We start from the raw sequence: 24883 nt of genomic DNA, 5'->3' as shown, positions 1-24883 counted from the left end.
TTGGGGGAGGGAGATGAACCCGCATCTGGTGGCAGAAGCGGCAATCCCGGAGCCTTCGGGGTTTTCTCCCCAGGCGGCGGCGGGGCAGGAGAGGGATAACTGCAGCTCCTGATACAGGCTCAGCCCCTCCCCCCGCTCACCTCCGTCACCCTCTCTCCTGCCCACCTCGGTATTTTCACCTCCCGCCCTACGCCCCGAACCTGCCCTGCCCACCCCCGCTGCTGCTCCTGGCCAATCACACGCTAGTTTCTTCTGCCCGGCCAATCGGCGCTGCTCTTACTCCGCCCCGACCCTTGCTGCTGGCCCAATAAGCGCCGTGGTTGATGGTGAGTGACGGTGGCGGCTGGGGAGTCGCTTTGATGCTGCCCGAATCTATTTCCGGAAACTGCCTCTGAGAAGGGGGCGGGGCAGGAGGGGGACTCCCCCCTCCTCATCCCCGCGCGCGCGTTTCCTCAGGGCCCACGGCTTCCCCCTCGGCGCCCAGTGCGGGGGGAGTGGCCTGCGCACGGGCGGATCGGCCCCTCGGAGGAGGCGGGGCAGCCGGAGTCAGTTGGCGGCCGGAGACGGCGGCTGGTCGGTGTGGCGGCCTCGTCATGGTTTTCCTTAAACTCCGCGAGCAGGTGGGTGCGAAGGGCGATGAAGCGGCGGCGGCGGTTGCTGCCGCCGCCTCCCTCCTCCATTCCTGGCCCGGGTGCGCCCCCTACGTGTGTGACAGGCTCCACGGGAGGCCCTGCGGCTGCGGGCGGGGAGGGGGCTGCCGTGCCCTGTGTGCACAGCCGGGCTCAGTGCCCGCCGCTCCGCGCTGGGAGGGTATGTGCTCGGTGCGGGCGAGTCTCTTATCCTGCGGCGTATCCGTGATGGGAGCAAGCGAGCTTGGCGCTGCCTGTCCCAGCTTCCCGTCTTCTCCCTGGTAACCGGCCCAGGCCGAACAGGTGGCGGCGGGCGTCTGCCCCTGCCCGCCCACGTGCCCAGCCCCCTCGTTCCCGGCCACACGCTGAGGTGTGAGAGTGTCTAAGGGGATTAAATAACACGCTGACATGTGGTTGCCTTTCACCACGATCACTTTAAAAAGATACCTGCCTTGCTCTCTTTGGCTCTAGTGTCCCTGACGCTGGAAGTCTGTCCTGCTTTAATGGCGTGATTAATATTCCTGATCATCCGAACCATTCAGTTTTTGTAAAATGCTGTGGAGAAGGAAGGTATTATGTTAGTGGCAAACGTTGATACTGGTCTGGCACTGTGTCTAAATCTTGCCTGCTTCCCATGTAACACTTCCAAGATTTGGTCTGTCTTCTGAAGCTGCACAGCTAAAGCTCTGGTTCAGGCCTTCATTTCATGCGTTCAGCAAACTCCTCCTTGCTGGCCTTGACAAATCTCATCCTATTCCATGTACCCAATTAAAATGCTGCTACAAAGATAACTTTCCTGGCTTGTTGCTTTGACCACATTACAGACCTTTGTGTCCCTTCAGTAGCTCTCTCTCCCCCTACACCCCTTCAAACACAATCTATTTGTCTTCTCTTCTAAGGTCTTCTCTGGCTTACTTCTCTTTCCTTATACAGTAGGAAGATGCTGACCTCCCACCTATGTTTTGCAAATAGTACCAGTTTTGATTTAGGATGTTTGTGCTTTCTATCATGCTGCCCTTTGTGCATCAGTCATCTCAATTCAAAATCTACAAAGCCCACTATGTTGTCCGCCTTAAAACAGTCTGCTGTGATGCCTACAAAAAAACTTGGCAGTGGTGAAGCAGCTGGTGTGCTGTGGACCACTGCTTATCATGCTAACCGGTATCTCACCATTACATTGCACTTTCTGTATATTTGTATCCATGTCCATCATGTTTTACGCTTAAATTGTAAGCTCTTTTAGGCAGGGGCCCTCTGTATAAACAAACACAGTGCCTAGCAAGGTGGGGCTGAGGCTACTGAATTATAAATAATAATTGTCTTGACTGTGGTCAATAAGTTAACAAAAACTCAGTTTTAATGGAAGACCTGAAATTTGATTAGTAAGTCTTATAAGACCTCAAATACATTTACTATTCTTAATAGTTATTTTGGGCTTTAATTTTATGATCACTTTATATTGATTTCTTTTAACTAAGCAGAGAAGAGAAGCCAATTTATACATATTTATGTGACATGTAAGCACTTCATACTAGAGATTCCATTCTGTCTGGTGTACATGTACAGTATGAACATGGCCATGAAAAACGCCTCACAAAATGTGAAATCTGGTTCTTCCCTGTGAAATCAGGTCTTGTGTGATTTTATTCTATACTATACAGATTTCATGGGGGGGGGGAGACCAGTGTTTCTTAAAGTGGAGGTCCTGTCCCAGAAGGGAGTTGCAGGAGGGTCACAAGGGTATTTTAGGGGGTCACGGTATTGCCACCCTTACTTCTGTGCTGACTTCAGAACTGGGCGGCATACCATAGCATGCTGCCCATCTTGCTGGCAGTGGCTCTGACTTCAGAGTTGGGCTCCTAGCCAGCAGTCATCTTCTCCAGTTGCTCAGCTCTGAAGGCCGTGCCACTGCCAGCAACAGCGCAGAAGTAGGAGTAGCAGTACCACACCCCCTTTACAATAACATCGTGACCCCCCCTCACAACAACTTTTTGCATCAGGACCCATACAATTATACCACCATGAAATTTCAGATTTAAATAGGTAAAATCTTGAAATTTACTATTATAAAAATCCTCTGACAGTGAAATTGACCAAAATGGGCCATGAATTTGCAGGGGCCCTAAGTATGAAATAATTTCTGAAGTAATAATCACATCAGTGCAATAGCATGCAAATATCTCTTTGAATTTCATCACTGTGCAGCAGGACAAAATAGTAGTGTGCTTGGAGCCTGGTCTCTGGGGACTACCACAATATGAAGAATAATTAATTTGGAGAAATGAAACAGATTTATAAGAGTGTCAGTTTGCATAGATATTTTGGTATGAAAGTATACTTTCATTTCCAAAGAGCGAGGGATAGAAGCATCTTTTGAAGAAAAGATGTTATTAAAAAGATATATTAATAGTTGGAGTTGTGTTTTTTAACAATTGAGTGCCAGTTATCGTTGAAATCAGTGCATGAGAACTTGGAAGAGATTGCACGTTGCTATGGCGTGTAATTTTTTAAGCCCGTTTATTGAGTTGCATGCATAATTGTTAAATAATAGACAATTAGTTTTCTTTTTATAGTAAGAATAACCTTTGGATATACTGCTCCTTAGCAAAACGAAGATTTATGAGATGAAAGATCTTGCTCTCTTCTCAGCTGGTGGCACGATGCTCTCACCTTGCTACTCAAACAGTCATCTTTTGGATTGGTCTCAGTGATCTGCTATGATAGCATCTCACATGTCTCATTTAGAGTTTGTGATGCTCTACCAGTTAGGTGCCCCGTTAAAGTGTGTTAGGTTTTTTGTTTTAAATTGTCATTGACCAACCCTACCTGAAAATTAATGCATATTTTTGGAGGCATAGTGTTTGGAGGAAGAAGTTATTCTAGGGTACCAAATTAATGGAAGCGTCAAATGCTGCATCATTTCTAGTATTGGCTGCCAAGCTATAAACTCCAGCATTCGGTAACTGTAAGTTGTGGCTGTGTTAATGCAACTACATAGATCATAGTGCTGGTAATAGGTACCTAAAGTGAAGAACTGAATATCCTGACTAATTCTGTTACTAGCAGTCAAACTAAAGGTCTTCTCTAGCATTCATTAAAATAAATGGCAAGTCTGTTAACTTCAGTGGGTGTTGGGTCAAGTCTTTAGTTGCTATCTGTCTGTTCTTTCTTCTATGAGAAACACATTGATTTCAGTCTACTTTCTACTGGACGTCTGTCTGGATTAGCTAGTGCAACCTTGTCAACTTTAACAGAAATTAAGGATTGAAAAATTTAGAGTAAGGAATAATGTAGTTTATTCTCCATCAGTGATCCTTCCTTAGAGGGTTCAGGTATATTTGTAGTAGAATGACAAAATGTTTGTACTGTTGATAATCTTGTAACTCTTGTGGATAGAGAACTTCTGTTTCTAGAGTATCACATCTGCACGTCCTACAAATACTAAAACAATTGTATAACAAACTTGTTTTGGATTGAAACTTCTCTTCTTTAATCCTAATGTGGAACTCTTCTTGCTGGGTCAGCACTGAACCAATGTTCCAGACCAGAGATACTATGCTAAAGGAGATGATATCTTTTGAATGAGATGTGAAAATGGTGTCACCAATCTTCTACTCATTTTAAAAAACAAACTAAACTTGCCTCTCTTCATAAGAATAGAGATGTTCATCTCCATTATCCTGGCAGAAGACTATTCTGTTATGTAAATTAGTTACATTAACGTATGACAAAGTAAATACTATATTGAAGTTATTTGTATGCTGTTAGAGGTTCTGTGTTTTACTCCAGGGATGGCGTCACGTCATTGGTGGGCAAAATGATTGCCATGGATTGCTGTACAATCCAATTAATAAAATGTTAGATAAATGCAAGGTCATTCTCATTCGTTCAGCAGAGATTGGTAACTTTCCCTAGTCAATGCAGCTAGAAATGTGACTTGCTTCTTTGGACATCAGCCTATTTTATAAACGTTGCAGAGCACTTCTGATACTCTTCTTAGGTTGATTTCTATTGGGGTTAATTTAGGTTTCACCTATGACATTCTTGAATTGTGTTAAGCTTTCAGATGATCTAGAAGGGATGTATGTTAACTGTGTAACTGTCACTCTATTCTCCAGCAGAGCTAACAATAGAAAGGAAAGGGGTTACAGGATAAAGGGAACATTAATAAGGTTACATCAGCCAACAGCACACACATTTTTATTGTTACTTATCATTTAAACATGTTTGGTTTGGGTTTCTGGGCCATTTTCCTAGCTACTATTAGTTTCAGCAGAAGTGGGTCCTGAAGACACATTTAGAGAAGGAAAGGGTTGTGAAGTCATCCAGTGTGTAATATGGCAACATGTGTGGTTAGAAATCCCTCCCTCAGGATATTTGTTGAACTCACAGGGTGAAATCCTGCCCCCATTGAAGTCAATGGTAAGACTCCCACTGACTACAGTGGGGGTGTGGGGGGAAGGATTTCACCTATAGAGTCAAACTGGGCTGTGCAGTTCTAGCTTATGCAGCTGTGGTATCTCATAGGGCCAGAATTTGGTCCAAGATGCTTCTTCATAGCAGTTTTAGAGACGTTAATAGTTTAGGCTCAGATCCTGCATGTGATGAATGTAGCACACTTTTGAAATGTGTAAATGTTTTTTCTATTACAGCCAAGCAAATGATGAGAAAACAACCTGATGTTTAACTTTTTATAGCGGAGTATCTGCAAATCATTGTGGAAAGTAGATCCTTTCAGTATATTGAGTCCTTTCCTTTAGTTCCAGGCTGCTTGACTAGGGGGGAGGGGCTTCTGTACAAACTTATGCTGTACTTCATGCACCTTGTTGGGTGGCATCCTAAACACATCTGGCACCAGCCAGTGCTCTGTTTTTTGTGCCCATCACTTTGGTGCAAGAGTGCCACATTTTCAGTAAAAGCAGCAGAGAGTCCTGTGGCACCTTATAGACTAACAGGCGTTTTGGAGCATGAGCTTTCGTGGGTGAATACCCACTTCGTCGGATGCTACCCACGAAAGCTCTGCTCCAAAACGTCTGTTAGTCTATAAGGTGCCACAGGACTCTTTGCTGCTTTTACAGATCCAGACTAACACAGCTATCCCTCTGATACTTAACATTTTCTGGAATATGCTAGAACGGCGTAACAATTTTCGTGGGTAATGGTTGGTATTCCTATCTGCCTTCCCTCCACTTGGAATGGAGGTGACAATGCTACAGACTGCATTTACTTGTAGTTGCAGTTTACTCTGCATTCTGGTATGCCTCGATTAATGAATAAAACTTCCTCTTTGTTAATCCTCATAGCTCTTTTTAGTTGTTTGAGAGAATATGTTGAGTTGTGGACTTGGTATCTTGAAAGCCAAATAGTTTTCTTGTTTGTCTTCTTCAGAGTTCAGTCATAGAAGTATTAGGAAACCATAGATAACATTGAGCAAGTAAGCAAGAATTTACTTGTCCTGTTAACTAACTTTTACAAAATTCTAGACATTAAGGTTGTGTGCATGCATCAGAATGTTTTGTCAAGTATTGCTTATTCTAAACAGATAGATAAATGATTTTTAATTTCAGAAGACCTGCAAGACCATGCTTTCCACAATAGAGTCTGTTACATGCCTGTCAGTACATTTAATTTCTGTACACTTTTTTTTTAACTGAAACTTGGAGACCTCTTCCATCAAAATCTGTAGCCACTCATCCTGTTCTATTCTAGCAACAGGCTACTTGTGGCAAAACTCATTGAACACTGCTTCATTATAACTGTTAAAGACCTGGCTGTTCCTTTAAGACATCAGTATTTAAATGATCCACATCCTGGGTTTTTTTCTTTCCCCAGGGAAGGGGAGAAGGTTATGGCCTGTGATAGTGAACATTGAAGGTCATCTGTGCACTGCATACTTGCCAACATATTTTACTTTTCTGTTGGACTACTCATTAGGCTATGTTTAGGATGCATTATTTCCCAAAAGTCAGACTCTGCTTACTGGCGAAAGGCAGAGAATAAGAAGTGGCTGCATGAGGCTATTAGGTTGACCACTTATCTCGAAAATGAGTGCCCTGATTTTTTTTATTGCTCATTTATATCTTTCTCTTCACTAAGATGGATCTTATTCATTTGGCAGTTAAACAAATGTTTGCAGTGTCCTCGTGAACACTGAATTGCTTACATGGATGCTATTTTCATTACTGCTAGTGTTAAACTTTATTACTGGCGTGAATTCTAAAAAGGATTAACATCCAAACTAGTTCCTTATTGGAGTAGGAAGAGAAATTTCTCACTGGGATGAAGGAGGAGGAGAAGAGTTGCTGTTTTGGGACAGGAGGCATAGAAATACCAGTTTTCATTCTTTCTTTAAACCCTATGCAAATGTCAAATTTTGGAGAATTCATGTCTCTTCCTATTAGGTTTAAGAGGTTGTTGTTGGGTTAAAAATTATCTAAAATACCAAGCAGCAACAAAAACTAACAATCCTCCTCCCAATCTCTTAAGAACTTTTTTTTGGTTGCTTAAAAAAAAAAAACAACTAACCCAAAACACCCAATCCCCCACACTTAAAACTTGCATCTAAACTACATTAGACATCAAAAACATATCCAAATATTTTTCTTTCTTAGTATTTTCCTCAGACTTTCTGATAATTGTTGCCTTTGGGTTCAGAATCCATATGCATTGACAAGATGATGTCCAGGCTCAAGTGGCTCAAAGAACGTTTTTCTTTATGGAAGAGATAGCTGATCCATCTCAGTACACAGAGTTCAGGATTGCTTCCACTCCGTGGTCCTTACATATAAAGCTATTAAGGAGTGCCTAGTGTCACAGGTTTTTACTGTCATTGAGTAAATGGACCCCAACTGGAGGGAGGGAGGATTTTGAGAGCCACTGTCTTGGAAACAAGACCTTCTCCTCAGATGAGAAGAGAGACTAAAAAAAGCTGAACAAACCCTAAACTGCAGATTAGGCCCGCAGTCTAATCTGCAGAGCAGATCCTATTGACCTCAGTGAGGCCTCTGAGGGCATAAGGGTCCATTTATGCAGATCCAATTGAAGGTTTTCAGGTGTTTTTAGTAGCCAAGGATCTGGAACAAAATAAGGTGAACCAAACCATGTTTATCATACAATAAAGAGCTAACTTCATAAAAGCTTCTGGAAAAATTGCCTCTAGCTGCTGGAGTCTGAAAGTCACTGTGAACTTTGAACTAGCAAACTGTCCCTCCTTCCTGTAAGGATATTGACATCTCCTGAACCAGGGGTCGGCAACCTTTCAGAAGTGGTGTGCCGAGTTTTCATTTATTCACTCTAATTTAAGGTTTCGCGTGCCAGTAATACATGTTAACGTTTTTAAAAGGTCTCTTTCTGTAAGTCTATAATATATAACTAAACTATTGTTGTATGTAAAGTAAATAAGGATTTTAAAATGTTTAAGAAGCATAATTTAAAATTAAATTAAAATGCAGAGCCCCCCGGACTGGTGGCTAGGACCCAGGCAGTGTGAATGCCACTGAAAATCAGCTTGTGTGCCAGCTTCAGCACATGTGCCATAGGTTGCCTACCCCTGCTCTAAACTATTAGTCTGTTCATTGACCAGACTGGGGAAGAAATGCGTCTACTCTTCTACTGCACTTCTTGTATATCTTCCACTTCCTTATCTCTTTCAGCATTTGGCCACAGTCTTTTTCCTAATTCACTGGAATTTTGTGATGCCAAACTATTACTGTTTTACTGTTCCTACCAACTTCTTTCTACCATATTTCTTTTATTTTCCTTTTGCTTTTATTCCTGTCTTTCCTATTTCTGGAACTTGAGTGGGAGACTGAAGCTGCCTTAGTTACAGTGACTAACCACTTTTTAAAGTTATTTATGATGTTTGTGTTTACATAACTTACAGTATAACACAAATCATACCACTAAATTATTTGACATATTAAAACTAAAAGTAAATCTAAATAAAGCAGCTCCTCATCTTTGAATGCAACTGATATCCTACTGTATATATTGTAAGACTCAAACTTCAAGGCTAGAAGGGACCATCAAGATATCTAGTCTGACTTCCTTCACATTACAGATTACAGAACCTCATCCATCCACTTCTGCAATAGGCCCCAAACCTCTGAGTTACTGACGTCTTCAAATCTTGTTACAGACTTCAAGTTATAGAGAATTTACCATTCACTCTAGTTCAAACCAGCAAGTGACCTATGCCCCATGTGGCTGAGGCAACCAAAATTCACCCAGAGTCTGTGCCAAGTTAACTTGTGTGAAAATGTCTTCCTGACTTTAAATATGGTGATCAGTTAGACCCTGATTGTGGGTGAGACCCACTAGCCAAACACCAGGGAAATAATCCTCCGTAGTATCTAAGAGCTCTCTGCATATAGTGTCCCATCTCTGGCCATTTTAGAGAGATTTGCAAATAGCAGTTGTGGATGGGCTATGTGCCATTGTAGGCACCCTCATCATGTCATGCCCTCCATAAACTTATCAAGCTCAGTCTTAAAAGCAGTTAGGTTTTTAGCCACCACTACTCCCTTTGGAAGGCTGTTGCAGAACTTCACTCCTCTGGTAGTTAGAAATGTTTGTCTAATTTCAACCCAAAACTTGCTGATGGCCAGTTTAAATCCATTTGTTCTTGTGCCAACATTAACCCTTAACTTAAATAACTCCTTTTCCTCCCTGTTGTTTGTTCCTCTTATGTATATATAGAAAGCAATCATATCTTCCCTCAGCATTCGTTTTGTTAGGCTAAACAAAGCTCATTAAGTCTCCTTTTGTAAGGCAGGTTCTCCATACTTCTGATCATCCTGGTAGCTCTTCTCTGCACCTGTACCAATTTGAATATATCTTTCTTAAACAGCAGAGACCAGAGTTGCACACAGTATTCCAGATGAGTGCCTTATACGGTGCCTTGTACAGTGGGAACAACACTTCCCTGTAGGGTAGATAAAAATCAATGATTTAAAAAAAATTATTTAAATCAGTTTTTTGATTAAAATACCTTTTTTGAGGAAAAATCCTATCTAAAGATGGTTTTAATTAAGATGTATTATAGCTCAAAGATATCTCATAATGGAGTAGGGGTTATAAATTCTGATTCTATAGTAAGAGACAATATATTCATGTAATATTTAAGAAAGTTTGTAAATGAGTTCCAATAGTTCATGGATTAGGGACCCAATCTCATGAGGTTCCGGGGTTTCTGTATAGATTATTTAGGTTAATCTTTCTATCTACCCAATTTGACTCAATGCTCAGTCTAAAAGATACCATCAGAGAGGCTTAGTTTTTCAGTTCTCAAACTGTGTATGTCTCTCCAGATGTAACATGCTTGTTAACAGCAAAAATATTTTTAAATAAATTTAGAATGTAGAGGTGAGAAGTAAAATACCTCAATCCTGTTGTGCCTCTGCAAATTTGTATATACAGAGTCAATCTCTTACTTCTATCTAAAAGTGCAAAGTTTCAAAAAGTTGAACAAACAGAAGATTGTTGGGGGCGGAATAGGTCTGGACGAGGAGAAAAAGTCTGGAGATAAATGTGAGAAGGGAGAGACAGGCAGAGAAACAAAAGTGAAACTGAGCAGCATATTCCAGAAGTCTTGAGGTCTTTCTGAGGGTACGTCTACACTACGGGATTATTCCGATTTTACATAAACCGGTTTTATAAAACAGATTGCATAAAGTCTAGTGCACGCGGCCACACTAAGCACACTAATTCGGCGGTGTGCGTCCATGGTCCAAGGCTAGCGTCTATTCCCGGAGCGTTCCACTGTGGGTAGCTATTCCATAGCTATCCCATAGTTCTCGCAGTCTCCCCTGCCCCTTAGAATTCTGGGTTGAGAGCCCAGTGGCTGATGGAGCAAAAATCATTGTCGTGGGTGATTCTGGGTAAATGTCATCAGTCATTCCTTCCTCCGGGAAAACAACGGCAGACAATCATTTCGCGCCCTTTTTCTCTGGATTGGCCTGGCAGATGCCATAGCACGGCAACCATGGAGCCCGTTCAGCTTTTTTTTTTTTTTTTTTTACAGTCACCGTATGTGTACTGGATGCCACGGACAGAGGCAATACTCCAGCGCTACACAGCAGCATTCATTTGCTTTTGTATGATAGCAGAGATGGTTAGTAATACTACTGCATCCGAGTTCAGATTGCTGTCCAGAGCGGTCACAGTGGTGCACTATGGGATACCGCCCAGAGGCCAATACTGTCGATTTGTGGCCATACTAACCCTAATCCGATATGGTAATACCGATTTTAGCGCTACTCCTGTCGTTGAGAAGGAGTACAGAAACTGATGTAAAGAGCCCTTTATATCGATATAAAGGACCTCATAGTGTGGACGAGTACAGCGTTAAATCGGTTTAACGCTGCTAAAATTGGTTTAAATGCGTAGTGTAGATCAGGCCTTAGTGTAGCCTTCATTGATTTGAGATCTATCATACTATTCTCTCACTAGAGGGGAAAACCTGTAATGGCAGAAGGCTGTAAGAGACCCAGTTTGGGAATATTTTAATGACGTTCTTCTACCTGTGGGTAAGACAGGCATGCGTGCAAAATGCAAACAGTGCAACAAAGAAATGCAAAGCCTGGTTGCCCTAATGAAACAACATCATGAGAAGTATTTTTTCTCAGGAGGAAGCTGCCTTGAAGTTGATGAAAGGAACATGTCTGAATATGCAGGATGTTCAGGTTGGTAAACTCTTTTTATTGCATACTACTTTCTTAAGGACTGTCTTCCTTCTTAACTGTTCTTGAATTCTCATGTTTGAGCAAAGAATAGAGTAACAACTATATGGTACTATCATTTTAGATGCAGTTGTGATTTTAAAAAAAGCTGAAATAGACGGATCTTCCTTTTACAATTTCAACTTTAAAGTCGTACTGAGTGTCAGTGAATGCAGTGAGTGATACTAAATGAGCAATATGGTGGTAATAATTAATTAACTGCATTGACTTACTTTGTTTAGGCGAATCCCATCCTCAACATACAGGATTCTGAAGACTATCCACCTTCAAGATCACCATCATTTTCTATAGTTTCAGAGTTACTTGCCAATAATAGTGTTTCAATCACATGTATGTCACATAGCCACAGTATATCGCCTGTAGCAAAAAGTGTGTGTGTGTGGGGGGATCTCCATTATCCAGAAACAACCTTAGATCAGTTTGTGATAAGAACCAGCAGATTACAAAAAGAGGTAGTTGATGAAAAAATTGCCCGGTTTGTTTATGCAACAGACTCTCCTTTTCGTATGATTGAGAACCCACACTTCATTAACATGGTTCAGTCAGTAAGACCAGGATACAATCCATCCAACAGAGCAGATGTTGCAGGCAAATTGCTAGATAAAGTGTATGAAAGAGAAATTGAGCAGTGTGCAAAAGGTCTAGAGGGTGAAATTGTTAACCTGAGTCTTCATGGATGGAGCAGTGTCCACGATGATCCTGTTGTATGTGCTTGTGTGACAACAGAAGAAGGGAATGTCTTCCTTACGGAAACAATTGATACATCAGGAAATGCACACACAGCAGAATACTTACAAGAAGTAGGAGTAAAAGCTATAAGAAACTGTGAAGAAAAATTCAAATGTCTAGTACGCAGCTTGGTCACACACAATGCTGCAAATGTATCTAAGATGAGAAGAAATTATTTAGAAGAGAGTCCCAAGCTAATAACATACGGTTGCAGTGCTCATTTGATGTGCCTCCTAGCCAAAGATTTCAGTGTTCCAGAAATAAAGGTTAATATTGTCAAAATTGCAAAATACTTCCATAACAACCAGTTTGCAGCAGCTGCTCTGAAAAAAGTTGGAGGAACCAAGCTAACTCTCCCACAAGATGTGTGATGGAACTCAGTAGTGGACTGTTTTGAGCACTGTATCAAGAACTGGCCAAATCTGATGACAGTTTGTGAACAAAATCGTGAAAAAATAGATGGCCCTGTCACAGCCAAAGTTCTCAACATTGGGCTTAAGAGAAATGTTGAAGATGTGCCAAGTACCCTGAAGCCTATTTCTGTAGCCTTGAACAAAGTGCAGGGAAATAGGTGTTTTATTGCTGACGCTGTTGAAATTTGGAAGGAACTGAGTGAGATCTTTAAAAAGAGAAATATGCAATGAAAGAGTTAAATAACAAGCATTAAGAAAACGAATGGGACAAGCACTGTCTCCAGCTCATTTTCTTGCCAATATTCTCAGTACTCTGTACCAGGGTTAAACCTTAACTGCTGAAGAAGAGGAGCTGGCTATGACATGACATCCAGCAATCATCTCTCCGTAATGCCAACTATAATAAACTTCAGAGCTAAGGGAAGAGAGTCACGTCAGTGAACTGGTGGAAGTCATTTAAGCATTTGGATTCAGAGACTGTTGAAATGATGATCTCACTTTTAACAGCAGTATCTTATTCTTTCTACACCGGCAGAAGATTTTCTTCCTTTGGACTAATTCATTCCAAATTGAGAAATCTTTGGGACCTGAAAAAGCAGGAAAGCTTGTTTTTTCTTTTCTGTTACTAATTGGTACTAATTGTTTTTTTTTGCTTGCTTGTTTTGGTTGTGGATTGTTTTTAATTGTCAGGGCACCTAGTGTCTAATATGATTCTTGTGTGTTTGTGTTTACAATCTAAATATTTAGCTTTAAACTAATGGAGGAAAACACCAAAACAATAACAGCACTTTACATTTGCAACACACTTGTAATCACACCTACCATCTTTCAGGTTTTTTTTCCCATGTTTTCCTCCCCTGTTGTTGTCCCCATGCTACCTACCATTCAAAACCGGTTTCCTCTCAGCACCTTCTTGGTAGGGGCTTGGAGTCTTTCCTTGGACTGTGTACTCATGTCTATTATCTCAGTCCCATTTTTGGCTTCCTTTTTGATCTGAAGACAGTTGCCTTCTGTTTGAAGAAGTCTAAGAGTGCCTAAACAAGCTATCACACAGAGTTCAGGTTGTCTTTATGGAAATAAAGCTTTTTTTAGTAAAAATTATAAAATGTTAAACATACTTTTAAACTAATATGACTAAGCAGTCAGAGTATTACCTATGGCATGGGAGGGAAAATCTGTTTAGTTCTCAGTTCAAAAACCTGTCATTTCTGCCTCTGTGTCCTAGTAATTCTCTGGCCCAAGGAGAATCTTTGTGCCTTCTAGGATAGCTGGGTTGCTTTGTTTTCCTATTACCATTGTTTAAATTTGTATTCAGGTTAATACCTGGAAGTCCAGTTCCATTGTACCACATATATGAAAAGATAGTGTTGTGTCTCCCTGCCCCGCCCACCCAGTGTTTACAATACAAATATTAGTGTAAAATGAGACAACAGGCCTCCCAGGAGGCGCCTCTGTGTAAGGAATCCAGTTATTTACTATACCATCTTTCCCGGGTAGTTTGGGCCTACTTCGTCATCTTCCTCAATCCATAGTAGGTATGGACAGTAAGTCTTGTCGTCTTTGACTTCCCCTTTGTAGTTGTTGATACATAGTCATAACTCCAAGAACACACAGAAGCTGTGCCTGTTATTCCTGGTGAATTCTAATATCTTTGTGTAGCTGAACATGTGTATGTTTTTACCTATGCACACCTTTACTTAGTAACTGTTCCCACCAGTAAGTTATTTATAAAGAAATAACAAATTCTCAACTGTAATGCAAAATGAAAATTGGATGTAGCTATCTTTCTCTGCTATACAAATATTAAATACAGTAGGGGAACAAAGAGATAATTGGACATCAGTCTCTAAGGAGAGGTGGCAGTTTCCTGTAATTTGCAGAAAATGTATTTAACCTCAGCTCTAAAGGAAGCAGGAATATCAAATCATATATGGGCTAGTTGATGCTTCGTGTCCGTATAGCATCCATTGTTGTTAAAAGGACCCCAGCTGAATTGCTCTTGTGTGCAAATGTTTTATTTGCTTCACATGTAATTAACTGAATCCCAATAAATTAGGCATTTTTGTAGAGGGAGGAAATCTTTAGTTTTGACTTGATCCAAAAGTCAATTAGTCTTTAAAATGGACTTTGGTTTAGGGCCTTTGAATATCTGATGATACTTTAAGTGTTTGGAAACGAGAATGTGATTATCAAACAACAAAAATCAGTTGGAGGATTGCAGGGTAGGTGTAGTACAGAGGTCCCCAAACTGTGAGGTGTGCCCCTCTTGGGGGGCAAGGAGGAATGTTTGGAGTGTGTGTAGCTGAGGCCTGGGCCAGCCTATCTAGGAGGGCGGGGAGGGAGTGCCACCGAGCTCTGCTCCTGGACCCACCCATACCCCCATCTGTGGCCCCGCCTTGGCCCCTTTATTCCTGTCTGTCTCTCCTCACTCCCCCAGAGCTGCTCTGGGAGGAGGGGGCAAACACAGTTAAAGGGGGGTATGACCCTGGAAACTTTGGGGACCACTGGTGCACTACAATGAGTAGATTTCAAAATGAGTTGCTTTAATGAGCTCTCTGCACATTGAGAGTACGCCTCTACCCCGATATAACCCTGCTCTTGGGAGCCAAAAAATCTTACCGTGTTATAGTTGAAACTGCGTTATATCGAACTTGCTTTGATCTGTCGGAGTGCGCAGCCCCTCCCCTCCCCCCAGAGCACTGCTTTACCACGTTATATCAGGGTAGAGGTGTAGTTGCCCCTGAAAAAGCAAGCATGATAAAGTTGTAGCTTGACAGTCTCTTAATGAATATAGTTGAACCTCACAGTTAAGAACACCTCGGGAATGGTGTCTGTTTGTAACGCAGAACAAAACATCAAAAATTTACAACTGGACATTGACTTACTGCAGCTTTGAAACTTTACTATGCAGAAGAAAAATGCTGCTCTTAACCATCTTAATTTAAATGAAACAAGCACAGAAACAGTTTCCTTGTCAAATTTTTTTTAACTTTCCATTTACTTTCCAAAAGTAGTTTCCATTTAACGCAGTACTGTATTGAATTTGCCTTTTTTCCTCTGCTGCTGCCTGATTGCATGCTTCCAGTTCCAAATGAGGTCTGTGACTGACTGGTCAGTTTATAACTCTTGTGTTTGTAACTCTGAGGTTGTACTGTACAAGTGTTGGCATAACATTGGTATTCAATCAAACCTCTTTTCAGAATGCCTTCTCCTTATACATTTGCTGAAGTGAAGAACAAAGAATAAAAAGGATAAAAAATGAAGATGTTAAAGGTGCAGTGATTGAAGGAGGGTGATTAATACTGTAAAACAGAAGATGACAAATGGACACTGATAACTAACTATAGCTATAGAGAAGGAAAAGTTCGGTTGGCAGCTTTCTTTGGATTAGGGATTATTTTGGGTGATGTGAGCTGGAAAAGGTGGTTTTGCATAAAATACTTGCCTACAATATATAATTAAAAGAAAATCCTGAACAATTGAAAATCTAACAGGATAGCAAAATCTGGAGTAGCTTGCTGGTCTGAAGAAAGTAACAACAGTAGAAAAGAATCTGTAAAAGAATACGACTGTGAGAATCCATGGACTACCTATTTTGGCTATTCATGTTTGAGGAATTAATCTCTGCATATTAAATAACATACATATGGTGATAAATGATATGCTACTCTTAATATTGTATTAATTTCTTCTACAAGATGCAGTATGCTTTGTGGTGTTTCTAACAGTATTGCGAAAAGTCAAGTCAGTTCTAAGATAAGAAACAAGATTTTTGAAGCACATTTTCAGCAGGTGGGTTTAGTGGTTTATGTGCATGTGGGAATGTTCAATATGGGGTAGCACAAGGGAAGTGTCTAAAGAACATGGTAAATACACCTGTCCCCCCCCCCCCCCAAAAAAAAAAAAAAAAAAAAAAGTAAACAGGTTGGCAAACCAAGCCATGATGATATGGTCTTTGGGAAGTTTCAAAACTAGAGCTGCAATTTTGGTGAATGATAGAGATTGTAATCCTATTTCTTGTCCAAAAAAGTCTATTCATAGCAGACTTCCTGAAATTATGGAGAGTCAAGGCAGAGGTTGTTTGCAGTAGCTGGAGATGACCAACACAAGAATAAGGATTTAAGAAGAGGCATTGTTATTTTAATGGTGACAGACTGTCATTGTTGGACAAAGAAGGGTGAAATGGAAATTCTCTTTAGCGTTGAAAGCAAAGTTTAAGATCTGAATTAAGGGCTTTGGCATTGACAGCAGAAGACATGTCCATCAGTCCTCTCTGCTTGGGGGAGGGAAAGCTAAGTGACACAGAGTGTACTCTAACACTGGTTGGAGAGGAAGCTACAGAGCATTGCCATTACTGTGGAGTGGGCCTGTACTCCCAGAGGAATGTCCCACTGCACAGCATGGTTGCTTGGGCTGTGTGGTGGGGCCAGGATTTGGACATTAGGCACTTCACACTTTTCTGGTTTCAAACTTTGTTTGCAGATTGAGTTAAACAGTCCTGAATTAATTCACATTTCGTTCACATGTAGAGGGTCAGCAACAATCAATAACAGTAGGCTTTGCTGGCAGAACTGGATTTTTATATTTTTATAATTTTGACAGTTGCTTAAAAATAGATGTAAATTTTTTTTTTTGGTTTTTGTGGATTTAAATTTTTAGTTGCGAGTAATTATGGGTGTGTGTGTGTCAATTATTTAATGACTAGATGTTGAGATTGAAAAAGTTACAAGCTTTATAACTGTTAAAACACAAACTGTCAACATCACTTCAGTTTGGTTTAAGATTTTTCTATATATGTTTTAAGTTCTCAAGCAGGATTTTCTCTGCTTATGTGTAAATTTAGATTATTGTTGATGGAAATAATTTTTGTCAGTTTATGTATGTACAGTGAAATTGTTCACTGATATTTATTGATAAAAATCTAATCTAAACCTAAATAAAGGCAGTATGCTTTTTAAAAAAATAAGCTTAAATTTGGCAGAAATTGGTATGTGAGCTCCCATTTGCCAAGGAAAAATTTCTGTTTATTTTTGTCAAAACCCTGCCCTTATCCTTGTTATCTGGAACACTTTAAGTGAAAACTAACACTTTTAAAATATTTAAGGGATGAACATGTGTGTACTTGAGAGTACATACTATTATTCTATAGGTTCTTGAGTGTCTTCTGTCTTACACTTATTTGCCTAGTATTTCAGCTGGACTCGAGTGCTTTTTGTTCTGTTTGTTATGATACTGCTCATTACAACTACTCTCAGTCTCTTTATGATAATTCCCTTAGTTATCTGCAGTACTGAAGCTCTGTGATCACTAAAGAAAGCAAATCGAGTTTAATGCTGATGTGACATAATCAGGCCTCGATTTGTTCTTTCACTAACATTTTCTACCTGAGTAGAACCAGTTTTGTAACAAGTGCTGAACTTAGTTTTATATACAAATTGAACATTTTGTCTTTGAGAAACCTGGACTCTATCAACACTTGCTGCCCTCCCTATCATGTATGTATTTATTGTTTGAAAGTTTTTTAATTCTCAATATAGGCAGAGTTGGTCTTAAAATTTGATTAACCTATTTATGTCTGGTCCAAGGAAGTGCAAGGTTCTGTTGTTTAGAAACTTACTGAAAGTTTACTAAGGCATTTTCATTACTTTTTTTCTGTTGTCCTGCGAAGAATGCTTTTTTCTTATCAAAAACATATCCAGGAGAACATGCTGGAGTTGTCTTCTGATACTAGGATGCTCATCAAACTAATTAGGTATTCATATCATGTTTATCACTCATATTTGAGCTGCCAATCATTGGCTAAGCCTTTAGGAGGATGCAGCTTCATCTGTAGCTCAGCATTTCTGCCTCTAGAGTTGCTGGCAGGCAGTCTTTCAGAGCTTGCATTTTTTTGCAGGGATAATTCCTGTAAATCATAAAACAATTCTATTAATGCCTAATCAGTGATACTGCTCTTGAAACTGGTATTTTTCGGTGGGAGTGAGGAATTGGAATCGATTTAGTTTTTTTACTCAAAGGCATGTCTTTGTCTCTTAGTAGCAGTATGAAAGTTGAGGAGACAAAGAAAACGAGTGTGAAATCACAATGTTGCAGTTCATGTGAGCATTTTCAGGCGCTCCAAGTTTGCTCAGAGAGAGAGAGCACACTTTTGCTCCCCCCATCTTTAAGTGTGCTCTTCAAAGAGCTTATCTATTTATTATAGGAAAGCTTAGGTGGCATCCTCGTCCGTAAAAGAAGAGTATTAAGAAGATAAATACTGTTTTATTTACTTCCCTTAATAGTAAAGAAATGACTCTAATGTGTTTAATTTTCAATAATTGTTCTAATAAGCTATGGTTATTCAGAAAGAAGTATTGAAAATTTTACTGATTGTTTCTACTGGAATATTGTTGAGAAAAAATCAGTTTTGTTAATTCTCTTTCCATTGCTTTAGAACAAGATTTATTAATGTGTCAACCATTTTCCGTTAAAGATATGATCAGGCAACGTGGTCCCACACTCTGTTTTGTTTTTATAAGTATATATTGTAAAACAATATGAATAGGAATATTCTTATGGATTTTAACTAGTGTTTTCATTTTTTCTTTTATTTGAACATTTCTTTTACAATACTTGTAACTCTCATATTGTATCGTTGGTAGTGCACGAGAACCTAAAAATAACTGAGTGGCCCCCTCAAGGTTTGAACTCTCAGCCCTGGGTTAGCAGGCCAATGCTCAAACCACTGAGCTGTCCCTCCCCTCGTTGCTTGGACAAACAATATTGGTGAAATGGAAACCACTTGTATTTTGGTCTTTCTGACTGGTTACTGTGAACCTACATGCCAGTCTCTTCAAACTCATACTGTGCTCTGAAACCTCACCAGCGTTCTTTTTCTTTCTCACCTTAAGCAACTGTGGCTGATAAAAACTGAATTTGTTGTATTCAAAGATGCAAAAGTTAAAAATGTAGTAATACAAGTTTTAATGCTTATGTTTTAAAAATGCTACTTCAGACTACATTTGAAATACAAATACATAGTCAATATTCATATCTTCAGGTGCAAAAGTGATACATGCATACAAATAGGATAATCATATTCACCAAATCATAACTTTTCCTATGACCCCTTACGTGACCCATCTTGTACAAAATGCATTGTGATTATGCCATAATTATATTATATATATTTTTATTTTATTTATATATACACACACAAAATATTACTAGTGTGAATATGAAGGGTAGTGTCGCAGTGTGTTTTCTATCTGGCCTCAGGTCAAGGCCAGGATGCTCCCCTGGACATTGGTCTGGGAGTGAGTGCAGTGCCCCTTCGACTTCAGCATAGAATAATAGGACTGGAAGGGCGAGAAGTCTTCTAGTGCAGTCCCCTTCACTTAAGGCAGGGCTAAGTATTATGTTAAGCATTATATTAAGCATGTTCACCTGGATCTGCCCAATGTAAAAGACACCCATAAAAAGAGAGCCCATTCTCCTCCAAAGGAGGAAAAAGTCTGTCTCTTCCACGTAAGACTGTTTTTGAGGAGTCGCATTCCACTCTGGGTACGTGTGCTATGGCTCCATGCACTGTCGATACCAACCTCCTGCTCTAGCCCCTTTTAAGAATAGGGGCACCCAACCTGCTTCAGTAATGAGATTTTCTGTACTGCAGAAGCAGAACTCTGCCGCACAAGAGTCTGAGCATTCTTCTAAGAAAGCGGTACCTACAACTTATGTCAGCATCTAAGACATCCTTGGTATGAGGTAAATGCCACACCTATCATACAATCTCAGCGCCTTTGAAGACCTCCTCATTGGTACCGACTACATGTACCAGGAAAGACCTGCTGAAGCATTTTATGTCCTCGGTACGGACATATGGAATATGGCCCTGCACTTCAAACTTGTCAGGTACGTCAGGAATTCAGATATTCCAGAGACTGACTTGTTTCAGATAAACTAGAGTATCCCTTGAAATGGGTACCAAAAGAGTACCAACACAAGTAGGATCACTGAGATTGCACCTTTCCCTGGTGCCGTTTGACTCTCCAACACCTTTTGAATTGTGATTGGCCTGTGTACCTTCAGCTTGGGTTGAACATTGGTGTATGCCATCTCCAGCACCTTTTAGAAACCCCTTAATGGCCATACGGGCATTCTTGGGCGGCATTTTGCTAACAATTTTTGCAGGTGACTAGTCTGTTTTGTGGGGACTAAGGAATGAGAAATTCTCCTAGCTTGTTTATCCCTGCTTAGCTCCCACAGATTCAAGAATCCTTTGAAGAGCAGAAAACCAGAGCAAATAAGACCGGCATGTAGGTTCACAGTAATCAGTCAGAAATATTTCTTTTTCCCTAGGTGAGGCGTTTGTGCCTCCCCTACCTTCTACAGCTGATGATTTCTGAGAATTCCAGGAGTTAATTAAAAGTACTGCAGACTCCTTACATATCTCCTTGAAGGAGGTAAGAATCGCGACATAAACTCTTGGATATCCTTCAGTGGATTCCTTCTGCCCATGTTGTCCTACCCGTCAATCAGGTCCAAGACCATCTGACAGACCCTGACAATGATACCACCTACATATAAATTGGCTGGTGATAAATATTACATTCCAGCTAAGGACTCTGAATGTTTGTTTACTTATCTTGCATCCAGCTCCCAAGTTGTCGAGGCAGGGAATGAACAGGGCAGGAAACACAATGTTAAAGACATTCTGTATGATAAGGATCAAAAATATCTTGATTTGTTTGGCTGCAAGACCTGCACGTCTGCAACACTTAAATTTAGAATTGTGAACTTTCAGGCTGTCGTGGCTAAATACAATCACTCAGATTGCACCAGATTGACCCTGTTATTGAAAATCTACTGGCTGTACAGCGTGAGCAGGTCTAGGCTATTTTGAAGGCCGACTCTTAGCCAGAATATCTCTGCAGGCCTCGTTGGATGCCACAGATACTGTTGCTTGATCCATCTCTATGGTGATGGTCATGTGGAGAGCTTTCAGGATTTCTAAAGTATGGTTGAGGACCTTGCCTTAGATCATCTTACTCTTCATGGAATCCATGGATGAATCCCTGTATACCCTAAAGGATTCCAGAACCACCATGAGATCTTTGGGGATTTACACATCTACAAACAAAAGGTTTAGTAGCTCTCAGATGGCACAGAAGTCCTGCTTGCTGCATTCTCCCATTTCAAAGACCTTTGTGAATCACCCAAAAAGAGCACAATTTCAGAGGAAGAAAAAGTATTTCTTCAGCATCTACCGCTCAGCATCCATCCACATATAAGCAACAGTTTTGATAGGCTTGTCAAGGGCCTGGAACAGCTCCAGAGAACTGAGCTGTATCTGCACCATTCCACCTTCCACCACTCCCCCTTTTGGATTCAATCCATGTGGGAGCAAATTACATTGGACAAATGGTTGCTGGAGCTTAGAAGATTGGGGTACTCCATCTCCTCTTCCCCATCTGTTTTCAGGGACCCCTATAACAAGTTCTTTCTAAGGCAGGTAGCTGAATCCCTTCTGCACATAGGAGCCATAGAAACAGTTTCAGTTTAGCACAGAGGGAGGGACTTGTACACCAACTGGTTCCTGATCCTGAAAAAGAATGAGGGATGGAGATCTGCTTCAGGTCTAAGACTCCTGAGTGGTGACTTTGTGAAATCCCCAAAATTTAGGCTGGTGACTCTTGCAGCTATAATTCTATAGTTGGACTGGAGGATTGGTTTTTGGGTTCCAACCTTCAGGACACCTGTTTCCATATCACAATTCGTCTGTCTCACAAGCGATTCAAGCTTGTTTTGTTATGTCAGGATCACTACCAGTAGTAAGCTCCCGTTTGGCCTCTCTTCTACTCAAAAGTGGTTGGTTGGTTGTTTAAGCATTAGGGGATGCAGCTTATGCAGTTACCTCCTACACCTGTGGATATTTCCATATTCGACAATTGGCTGTTCAAGGGCCAATCTTACAAGGTTCTCTCTACAGTACGGATAGCTCTGTTCCTGTTCTGTGAGCTAGGATTCCATCTCAATATTGAGAAATCTACTTTAACCTTGATGCAACGGATTGAGTTTATTAGGGCTGTTCTTAAATGCAATATCAGCCAGGGCTTACCTTCCTCCTTGTAAGTTTCTTGATGCTAACAAGTCTAATCTCAGTGAGTCAAATCAGCCCGTGGACTTCGATAGGAAATTGTCTTCAACAGCTCAGACAAATGGCAGTGTGTATCTTTGTGACACATCATGCCAGGCTATACCGTCAGTGTTTCCAGGGCTGGCTCAGAACTGTTTATGCTACAAACTGTCTGAACAAGCTGGTGTCAGTCCCATGTCAAGTATGAGATTCTCTTAATTGGTCAAAAGACCCAGACTAGGTTTGTGTGAGAATTCCATTCATTCTGCCTTCTCCCATCACCATAATGACAGATGCATCCTTGATAGGCTGGGGAGCGAGTTTATGGCCTACCCAACTCAGGGCAAATGGTTGAACCAAGAGGCACGGTTGCACTTCATCAGTTTCCTTGAGAAATGCCTGAATCTGTTTCCTACCCTTAATCAGAAACAAGTCCATAAAGAACTTGAAAATGTAGCGTTCATATTCTATATCAACTGACAAGGAAGGGCCAGATCTCCTTCTCTTTGTGCTGAAGTGATAAAGTGCTGGAGCTGGCGCCTAAGCAGCAGAGATTAGGATACAATTGGCTGTCTTCCAGGGGTACATAATACAACTTCAGCAGGTACTTCTCCCAGGACTATTAATGGGAATTGGATTCTCCGATACTCAGTCAAATCTTTCTGACTTGGAGAGTTCTTGAAATAGATCTCTTTGACACTGTTACCAACAAAAAGTGCAAATGTTTTTGTTTGGATGGGGTGTTAGACCCTCTCACTGGGAGACCCCTTTCTTGTTCCGTGGACAAGAGGTCTTCTATATGTATCTCCTCTGATGCTCCCAATTCAGAGGATAGTAAACAAAGTCAAGCATGACAAGGACAAAATCATACTAATAGTTGTGACATGCCCCAGATGGACCTGGTAGCCTTACCTAATTCACCAAGCTGTTTGACAGGCAATCACTCTTCCATCCATTCCTTATCTCCTGTCTCAAGATGTCAGTTGGATGTTTCACCCCAACCTGAGGATCTTTCTTTGTCTCAAAGCATGGTTTCTAAGTGGCTCGTGGGAATAGAGACTTTCTGTTCTAAGGAGGCACACTAGATATTATTGAACAGTAGAAAAGAGTTCATGAGAGAGACTTTTCCTTCACAAATGGAAGTGGTTCAGCATTTGGTGTGATCAGAGATGTTTTCTACCTGGTTACTCATCCATCTTGACAGTTTTTTGGACTACCTTCTTGAGTTTTAAACTAGGCTTATCTATTAGTTGTATCAGGGTATGCCTAGTGGCTATTATAGCCTTTCATTCCCTTGTTCAGAGACTCTGTTTTTGCTCATCCCACAACTCTGAGGTCTCTTGAAGGACTGTGGAAACTTTCCCTCAGGTTAAGGAACCCACTCCAACTCGAGAGATGAACTCAAGCTGTGTCCATCTGTGGATCTACAGATTTGTCAGGTGCCACCCAAAGACTTTCCAGGGAGATTTATGATTGTTATATCATACTATGAATCTGCTGACATTCACTCTCCTCCTATAGTGTTGGGACATTCCACAAGATCTCTACTTCTATGGCATTGTTCAAATGCAGTCCTGTTCTGGACAATTGCAAGGCAGCAATTTGGATTTCAACTCACATCTTTTCCAGACATTATGTGGTAATCCAGTCTTCAAGCTTGGATGCTGCCTTTGGGAATGCAGCCTTATCAGTCTGGAATGCGATTCCGAAGCCCCCTTCTCCAGCTGGGTGCTGCTTGGTAGTCATCTTGGAGCACTCATGGGGATAGTACTTGAAGGAGAGGTTACTCACCCTGTGAAGTAATTGGAGTTCTTTGAGAAGTACTGGTTTTCCTTATAAACAATTGATCCTGAACATCTGCCACCATAGTATGAATTCATCTAGCTGATTGTATGAGTGGAGTGGGGAATTGCCTTAACTTGACCTGGCAGAGCAGCTCACAACACAACATTAACACCATCCAACATATGGAATGTAATCAGTGTTTCCCCAGTTATGAGGTTTGGCAGCTTTTGCTACTTCAAATGATGCCAAGTGTAATGGCCAGAGGGCTTTTATGTTTCAGTATTGCCATTTATTAAAACAGTGTTCTGATTTTTAAATTCAGTGGATTTTTTTTTTCAAGATGGCTGATCTCCAAATTGCTCAGTACTACTTCTGTTTTTAATGGCCATATTCATGTTCCTGAATCCTTTGTCAGCTACTGCAACAACTTGTTTGAAATTCTGTAGTAGCTGAGAAGCATTCAGAGGTGTGTGT

At 40.8% G+C, this 24883-nt stretch overlaps 1 protein-coding gene across 2 annotated transcripts in view; it reads left to right on the top strand.

Annotated features, from left to right (window-relative positions):
* The first annotated feature begins 338 nt into the window (after positions 1–338).
* ANKRD28 (ankyrin repeat domain 28) overlaps positions 339–24883 on the top strand; it is a 234173-nt gene continuing 209628 nt past the window's right edge. The window contains exons 1-2 of one of the 2 annotated variants that reach the window (XM_075062432.1): positions 460–620; positions 11255–11311. In XM_075062432.1, the coding sequence (XP_074918533.1) occupies positions 594–620; positions 11255–11311 (84 nt within the window). In that variant the 5' untranslated portion in view covers positions 460–593. Of the gene's footprint in view, positions 621–11254; positions 11312–24883 lie in introns of both variants that reach the window. The other variant, XM_032801146.2, reaches the window with a different exon arrangement.

Source organism: Chelonoidis abingdonii, chromosome 2, assembly GCF_003597395.2.
Source record: "Chelonoidis abingdonii isolate Lonesome George chromosome 2, CheloAbing_2.0, whole genome shotgun sequence".
Classification (NCBI taxonomy): domain Eukaryota; kingdom Metazoa; phylum Chordata; order Testudines; family Testudinidae; genus Chelonoidis; species Chelonoidis abingdonii.
Note: the sequence above shows the minus strand (reverse complement) of the source record. Positions and strands in the feature narration are given on the sequence as shown.